At 43.1% G+C, this 8,929-nt stretch overlaps 2 protein-coding genes across 2 annotated transcripts; one reads left to right on the forward strand and one right to left on the reverse strand.

The window, feature by feature from the left end:
- Window positions 1-6,753: 6,753 nt before the first annotated feature.
- On the forward strand, window positions 6,754-7,606 carry LOC125531580. The gene has a single exon (XM_048695930.1). The coding sequence runs from the start codon at window positions 6,754-6,756 to the stop codon at window positions 7,285-7,287; it is 534 nt and encodes a 177-aa protein (XP_048551887.1). The 3' UTR covers window positions 7,288-7,606.
- A 209-nt stretch (window positions 7,607-7,815) lies between these two features.
- LOC125531581 (protein DECREASED SIZE EXCLUSION LIMIT 1-like) lies at window positions 7,816-8,565 on the reverse strand (the record flags this gene model as incomplete). Its single annotated transcript, XM_048695931.1, is given in 2 exon segments — window positions 7,816-8,275; window positions 8,502-8,565. Coding segments are annotated over 2 exon segments (181 nt in total), but the record flags the coding sequence as incomplete, so codon positions are not given.
- Between the last annotated feature and the right edge of the window lie 364 nt (window positions 8,566-8,929).

The following is an 8,929-nucleotide window of genomic DNA, read 5'->3' on the forward strand; positions in this document are numbered from 1 at the left end:
CATCTGGTGGTCGCACATAAGTGCCCTGAAAGTTGTCGAGGAATGCGGCTTCTGCCTCTAGGGCATATTTCCAACACTCTGCTGGCAAGCTATTGAGCCAATGTCGAGCTGGTCCTTTGAGCTTGAGTGGGAGGTATTTAATGGCGTGTAGGGCGTGTAAGTCATCACCGCGGGCCATGTGGATGTGGAGGAGGAAATCCTCGATCCATACCGCAGGATCTGTTGTGCCATCGTATGATTCTATATTTACGGGTTTGAAACCCACTGGGATTTGATGATCCATTACTTCATCTATGAAGCATAGGGGGTGTGCGGTGCCTCTGTACTGGGCTATGTCGTGACGCAGCTCGAATGAGTCTTCCCCGCTGTGTTCGGCCCGGCCGGACTTACTTTTACTGTATCCGGCGTGACGATTATCGTCTCGCATAGTGGCGCGCCCTCGTGATCCGTAGATCGATCTTGCATGTTTTGCTTTGTCCTCCAATACGTCTCGTAGGTCTGGCGTATTTCCCCATGCCTTTTTTTTGAATGGCGTCGGGGCGCGGGCTGAGTTTTTGGCTGGAATGCCTCTCTGTCGTGTCCACGAAGTGGCCGATCAGCCGCGTCATACACTGGGGATGTAGCTTTCGGTGCTTCCTCCTCCAGTCGGGGTAGCAACCTGCACTTTGGGTAACTCTTGGAGGGGCGTTCGAGTTTATATTCCTCGGCCGCCGGGACTTCAGTCCATCTGTCAACTCTTGGAGAGGCGCCGGCACTTGGGTTGCTTCTTGGAGGGGTCATCCTCCGTTGTCTCGTCGCCATTGCCTTCTTTGGATGTGTCCACCATGTATATATCGTATGATGAGGTGGCTATCCAGTGCCCTGTGGGCAGTGGTTCCTCTTCGTCTCCCGCATCGTCGTCCATACCGTCGATGTCTTCGGAGTCGAAGTCGAGCATGTCGGTTAAGTCGTCGAAAGTGGCTACTAAGTGGGTGGTGGGTGGGCGGCGAATTTCTTCGGCATCCGCATCCCAATCCTGCTAGACGTAGTTCGGCCAGGACTCTCCTGACAGGGAGAGAGACCTTAATGAGTTCAGTATGTCGCCAAAGGGCGAGTGCTGAAAAATATCCGCGGAGGTAAACTCCATGATCGGTGCCCAATCGGATTCGACAGGAACGGGCGCAGGCGATTCGGAGTTCGTGGCCGGAGAAGGATCCGACAGTTTAGCAACATGGCTCTCGTGAAGGGTAAGGTCGATATTCGGCTCGATCGCCGCAGAGGATACGGCCTCCGTGGCGGGGTCTATCCACCCGTCCATAGATGGCGAAACTAGCTCCGAATTGAGGGTCGGAGCGGCTGCCGGTGCGAGTTCTCGAACATTGTCCGATGGTAGAGCTAAATCGTACTCATCGTGACCGCGCGGTGCACAAGGCAGGGGCTCGAATCCGTCGAAGATCAAGTCTCCGCGGATATCGGCCGTGTAGTTTAAGCTTCCAAACCTGACCTAGTGGCCAGGGGCATAACTTTCGATCTGCTCCAGATGGCCAAGCGAGTTGGCCCGCAGTGCGAAGCCGCCGAACACAAAGATCTGTCCGGGGAGAAAAGTATCACCCTGGACTGCATCCCTATCGATGATCGTAGGAGCTATCAAACCTAATGGCGACGACACAGAGGAACTCTCAATGAAAGCACCAATGTCGGTGTCAAAACCGGCGGATCTCGGGTAGGGGGTCCCGAACTGTGCGTCTAAGGCGAATGGTAACAGGAGGCAGGGGACACGATGTTTTACCCAGGTTGGGGCCCTCTTAATGGAGGTAAAACCCTATGTCCTGCTTGATTTATTCTTGATGATATGAGTGTTACAAGAGTTGATCTACCACGAGATCGGAGAGGCTAAACCCTAGAAGCTAGCCTATGGTATGATTGTATGTTGTCCTACAGACTAAAACCCTCCGGTTTATATACACACCGGAGGGGGCTAGGGTTACACAAGGCCAGTTACAAAGGAGGAGATATACATATCTGTATTGCCTAGCTTGCCTTCCACGCCAAATAGAGTCCCATCCGGACACGAGACGAAGTCTTCAATCTTGTATCTTCATATTCCAACAGTCCGGCTAAAAGATATAGTCCGGATGTCCGGAGACCCCCTAATCCAGGACTCCCTCAGGGGCCTTTGGCCCTTCAATTCCCTCAACTCTATGTCATTAATTACCTTCTCATAGAAAAAAATAGCAAAGAAAGTCATGGATGTTGGCTTGGGTATAATGGTTTTTAGAATAACTACATTGGGAGAAGTAGATGGATGATGGCAACAACTTCGGGAAAAAATTTGTTTTGTGTTGCTGAGTGAAGAAGATGAGAGTTTGATTTGGAAGCTAAACGGTGGGAAATTCTCTGTGAAACCACTTTATCTTCAAATCGGGATAGGGGCGGTGGCGACTTGCAAACACATATGGAAGCTTAAGCCCCTCAGAATATCAAGATTATTCCCTTAGTTGATGATGTGAAAATAACATCTTAGCTAAAGACAATCTGATGAGAATGTGATGCACACGGCAAGCACTGCCATTTCTGTTGTAAGAATGAGATGGCGAATCACCTATTATTCGAGTGTTCGTCGGCAAAGTTCAGGTGGCAAGTGGTGCTCTAAATATTGTGCATGATATGCATGGGGGTGGATTTCTTCCTTTCCCAATGAACCCGTGTAATCTACTTCTTGGTGGGGATGCTAATATTTTCTAGACCATTTGGAAGAGTTAGAAAAATGCATGTTTCCGGCACAACTTTGCCGATGGTCCCGCTCTTATCATTTTATCACTTTGCAAGTATACTAACTCATGAACAATCATACAAAAGAGATGACGAAATAATCTTGAAAATGGTGTAATATTGATCAAGATGGTGATCCAAGTGTTTTCACGAAGGCGTTGTTGGTCTCGAAGGGCAAGAATAATAGGAGTTTAGGGTTTATCTCTTGAGAGAGGCGTCGGTCTTTTTGAAGTTTCTTTCTTTAGCATTTAGAGCCTTTATGTTGTGCTCTATTAAGATGATTGCTATTTGTCTAGATGTTGTCGTGTGAAACTTGCTTGGTGCTAGCCCTTATTTTGTTATACTAGAACAATGCCCGTGCGTTGCAACGGGGTATAAATGTTCTAGTATGTCAGCTTGTGATTTACCTATCAATACTAATGCGATTGTGTAAATAAATGTTTATCAAATTCTGCCCGTGAATTACCTTACACATTTTGATTAGAAGTTTGGTAAGTAAATTAAAGTGGAATTGGTTCAGAAGGTAAGTAAATTAAGATGATTGATTATCGTGCACATGGAAGGTTGGACGAAGGGGTGGTGGGAAGAAAGGTGAAATGGAATCCTTACGTTCTTTTTAAGTAGTAGAGATAAATGTTCTAGTACGTCAGCTTGTGATTTACCTATCAATACTAATGCGATTGTGTAAATAAATGTTTATCAAATTCTGCCCGTGAATTACCTTACACATTTTGATTAGAAGATTGGTAAGTAAATTAAAATGGAATTGGTTTAGAAGGTAAGTAAATTAAGGTGATTGATTATCGTGCACATGAAAGGTTGGACGAAGGGATGGTGGGAAGAAAGGTGAAATGGAATCCTTACGTTCTTTTTAAATAGTAGAGATAGAGATTTTACATGTTACTATTGGAACCATTTGTAATTGTGGTTGTTTACTTAGTAGAAAAAACAAACCGATGGGATAACCTATATTGTTTAAAATTTGCTTGGCCGAGGGAGATGGTATGGGGTGCGTCCATGCCTTCCTTATTGCGAGATGGTATGCTGTCTACCTCATGTATAGCACGAGCCCAATGGGCTAGGCCTAGCTAACATCAACAACTTCTACATTATGTACGTATGGCTTTTCTAGTTTTAAATTTTTTATTTATATTTACATTTATATATTTAAAAATGCTCCAAGAAATGTTTTCTTAATTTTTTTATATTTCTGAAATGAAAATATTTTACTTAAATTTTAAAACATGTTCATCGTACACTTAAAAAATGTTCATGCAGTGTAAAAAAATTGTCCACATAATTTTTTCAAAATGTTTGTGCTATTAAAAAAGATATGTTGACATTTAATAAAATTTTATACATGTAAAATTTGGTTAGCATTTAGAAAAATGTTCATGAAGACGTAGAAATCCGTTCGCATAACTTGCAATAAATGATCATGAAATGTAAACACTTGTCTGAGCAATTTTTAAAAATGTTCACAGTGTATTTAAAAAATATGTTCAACATGCTTTATAAGATGTTTAATGTATATTAAAAAACTATTCAACATGTATATGAAAAAAATGTTTAATGTGTTTTTAAATATTCGACATGTATTCGAAAAAGTGTTCGATGTGAGTCTAATTTTTTAATGTGTATTCAAAAAATTCTCGTACATTTAAATCAGGTGAATATAATTTTTTCTGTCATGAACATTTTCTTAGTGTATAGTCACTTGTTCAAAGTGTATTCATTTGTGCCATTAAAAATAAAAAAAATCATGAATTTGAAAAAAAACGAAAAAGGGCAGAAAACCCAAAGAACAAAAAAACAAGCATAAAATGTAATTTCATCATGGGTGGAGAGTGCTAGTACTTGTTGAGAGTGCTAGTACTTGTTGTAGTGCTTGCAGCAGCGGTGCTCCTCGCCATGGACGCCGCCGTGGAAGGCCGGAGGATACTCGGGGGCCGGGGCGGCAGTTCCGCGCCAGTCTCCCCTGCTGGAAACCCACCCGGTGTAGTGCACTAAATTGTATAGATCACAGGGAATCTGAAGCAATATTCGTACTTGTAAATTTATTATGTAATGTCATACTATTGGTGTATCAGAATCTTAAATCAGAGCCGACTATGATCGAATGAAAACCTCGGATGTTTCTCGCAGAAAAAAAAATCATATGTCAGATCAAATGGAAAAGTTGTGGCTTAACTGGACATGGGCTAGATTGAAGCTAGTTGCACGTAGGAGAGGAGTGAGACATGATCCATTTCTTTCTTGGGCATATTTCTCCGACAGTTCAGGCAGCTGGCTAACTCAACCGGACGTCCGCTTTTGAGACCTCCTATGTGGTGCCTTTCGCGACATTTTTTCTCCCTGGCACACCAAGATCACCTCGGCCTGGCTCAATAACATAGCAATGGAAACCTCGTCTCGATGCTCCTTCGTTCGCTTCGCTAGGTGTCAACTGTAGAAGAGTCAACTATTTGACCGGTCAACAGCTGACCATTTGACCTTTTAAAAGAATGAATCTAGAAAATTGATAAAAAAACACAAAATCTGAAAAAATAGTCATGGACTTAAAAAAGTTCATGTTTTGCAAAAATAAGTTCGCGAATACGAAAAAATGCTTGAATTTGAAAAAAGTTTGTGGACTTTGGGAAAAAAATAAGTTCATCAATTCTGAAAAAAAACTTCATGGGTTTCATATTGAAAAAAGATTGCGAATTTGGAAAATAAAATTACGGATTTGGAAAAGAAGTTCATAAATACAAAAAGTCCACTCACTTAAGAAATTTTTTATGAAATTGAAACAAACTGAATTGGAAAAAGTTCACGAACTTTAAAAATAAAAAGTTATGAGAATTATAATGAGAAAAAAAGAAAAGAAAATACCAAAAACTGGCCGAAAAACGAACAGAAACAAAATAGAAAGCAACCAGCAACAAAAAAGTGAAAAGAACCGGAGTACAGCTACAGTGCTAATATGGGGAACAACTAGTTAACGAGTGCTCCTTCGGGAGCCTCGCAACAATCAGCGCCACTTGGCGCGCTCTCAGCTATTCGCCACGTGTCGCGCTCTGGACGCTCCCTTCGGATTTTATTTTTTTTATTTTTTCGCACGCGTTTTCGAATTTTTAAACAGTTTTTTCGGGTTTTTTCGTCGTTTTGGTTTTTCCCAGTCTTTCTTAGCTTTTCGACCAAAAAAAATTTCGAATTTTTTTTGCGCAAAAAAACGTATTTTCTTTTTTTCCCTTTCACGAAAGTCATGGTTTTTCTTCCGCGAGAGGCACGATTGTGCTTTATCGAGAGTCACGGCCGTGCCTTTTGGAAACGAAAAAAACGCATTTTTTGTTTTTTTTCCTTTCACGAGAGTCACGGTTTTGCTTCCACGAGAGGCACGGTTGTGATTTCGCGACAGGCACGAGCGTACCTCTTTCGGAAAGGGAAAAAACCGTGCTCCCGGTTTGGTTTTTTCACCCGGTTTTTTCATCCGGTTTTTTCATGAAAAAAATTCGTTAAAACCTATCAACATGGGATATAATTTTGAAGATCTCGACGCAAGGAATCCAATGGTGAAAACGGTTCGAGATTTGTTTAAGAGATAAAACGTTTTGAATAAACGGATTTACGAAAAAGGGGAAAACTCCCAGGTTGCGACAAGTGGCGCGTTGCATATGCGCCACTTGTCGCGACCTGGGAAAGTGAAGTGTTCTTTGCAATGAGTACTCCTTAATTAGTGATTTCGGCTATAATGCACAGGCCCGTTTGGTCTGGGGGTGTGCGCCGCATACGAGTAACACTCTATTTGGCGCCAAATAGGATTCGAGTCAGTTTTTTCGAAAAACAATCAGAATGTCGAATTTGCGAATATTTTTTTGAATTCACAACCTTTTGTTTTTGTATTCGATATTTTCTTAAAATTATAAATTAAATTGAACGAAAAAACTAAATAAGAAAAACCAGTAAAAAACTGACGTGCGCCATCTGGCAGGGCCAGGCCCAGCTCGCTCGCCTGGTCCCATGATGTGCCAGGCCCACGAAGGGGGGCGCTTGAGCGATACACGGCAGCCCCGCTCCGGCTTCCTCACGCTATCGGCTTCCCGTTTTCCCGCTGAATTACATCCGAGTCGGAGACGAGCAGGAGCTTCACCGCCACGGCTGTGTTTGCGGGCCTATAAACTCCTACGCGCACCCTCCGTCGAAGCAACACCACAAGCATTGGCTTTGATCTCGAACTCAATCTCGTCGCATCAAACTAACCTAGAGGCTAGAGCTAGCGCGACAGTAGCCTTGCTGGCCGCCGGGATGGACAGGTTCGTGGCCACCATGGTCTTCTGCGAGGCGCCCTTCGACGGCACCCTCGCCCCCGCGGTGCCCACCGGCGACGATGACAAGGCCAAGGGAGCTGCGCCGGTGGCGGAGGTGGCGTCAGCGTTGTTGGAGGCAGCGAAGGAGTACTTCTCCGGCCCCGCGTCGGAGCAGCAGCAGAAGCAGCAGGGCGGGGACAGTGTGCCGGCCTTCTTCGACGCCGTCGCCCTGGAGTACTACTACTAGTAGCAGCAGTTCGGATAGAGCTTGATTGCACAAATGTACTAGGAGGTTCTCTGTTCGGAGTGCTGAATTGGCCTCTAGCTACCCGAGGCATTATAAACTTGTAATTATTTTTTACCCGAGGCATTATAAACTTGTAATTTGCATAGAGAATCGCTGGATTTTATGCTGTGATATTCTACCTGAGTTACTCCTTGGATATGTCTCGATATCAAGGTCTCACAAGCTTTTATTTACTCGCCAAAACAAAGAGAAAAGGAAAGTAAATAAATACCAGCCAACATAATTTCTATGGGTTTGTTTAGGGCACATCTAGATGTGCCCTAGTTATTGCACATCTAAGTGGCTCAATCAAACTAGGAAGGAAAAGAAAAAAGAGGAAAGAAAATGTTTGCACAAATCTCCGTGTAAAATCAAGGACATGGGACTTAGATGTGCAATACTTAGGGCACATCTAGATGTGCTTTAGCAAAACTGAATTTCTATTCACTTCTTTAGATGGTTATATCCACTTTCAACTAACAGCACACATCATTCAAACCGGAAACTATCTTGCCTCGTATAACAGTTTAGTTCTACAAACTTGGATTTCGTACAAAAAATATGAGCTATTCCGAGACTGGGATATAAGTTATTGTCAGCAAGCACACTAAGTTACAATAACTAGGTTACACTAAGTTACAGACGACAGATGAACGTTCCTTTTTTCCCCCCACAAAAATTTCACATGCACTTGTTTACTGTCCTCCACATCCATGTATGACAATATCTATATCAATCTACTGAAGCCAACAGATATGATGTTTCACCAAGTTACAAACATCATGATCATATGACACCATGATCAGATTCTATTTCTCAACCTCCTCTATTGCTATGTCAACTTTGCTGGGCGTTTTGGGGGGGGATACAGCTCCCATAACGCAACCGTGGTGTCCGCCGAGCATGAGGCCAGCAATTTGCAGTCATGTGAGAAAGCCACCGCAGCACACTACCAGCAAAAAGAAGAAGCATGTAGGTTAAACTACATGTCAAGCGGAAATTGACCAAGTTTTATGTAAGGAGAAAACTGAGCCGATTAACAATCTCATGACCCATATTCCAATTGAAGTAAACAAGAGAACTGAAAAGGACATTGTTGAATTGTGGGACTAATCGAGGGAGGACAGATGCAAAAAGAAAATGTGGAGAGCAACTAGATGAAAGAAGCTGCATACCGTAGCGCTGTGATACTTTAGAATCGCTAGAGCATTTCCTTTATTATAGTTATACACTCGAATCCTGCAAATGATGCAAAACACCTGAAAGATTACACAAATGCAACAATTGCAAACTCAGGTAAACAACTAGAAGCATGCTTCTCAGGTGGACATCACCTACTCCTTGTCCAACTTTGCTTAAGTCCTCTTCTGCGCACATAATGCTACCTATTTTCTGTTCTCCACCTATCCTACTGTCATCTTTTCTCTGTCATGCACTTCTGCTCTAGGCAGAGGCTAAGCATATTTTTACATCCTGGTGATACTTCTGATACTACGATATCAGGGTGATACTAGCTTCGTGGGTGATACTAGCTTCATGGGTGATACTACGATATCAGGGTGAAACTAGCTTCGTGGGTGATGCTACGATATAAGGGTGAAAC

The sequence above is a fragment of the Triticum urartu genome, unplaced genomic scaffold, assembly GCF_003073215.2.
Source record: "Triticum urartu cultivar G1812 unplaced genomic scaffold, Tu2.1 TuUngrouped_contig_7514, whole genome shotgun sequence".
Classification (NCBI taxonomy): Eukaryota; Viridiplantae; Streptophyta; class Magnoliopsida; order Poales; family Poaceae; genus Triticum; species Triticum urartu.

Bases quoted from the DNA above. Each gene is read 5' to 3' on its own strand.
- LOC125531580 (XM_048695930.1), top strand. From the start codon at position 6,754: ATGATGTGCCAGGCCCACGAAGGGGGGCGCTTGAGCGATACACGGCAG.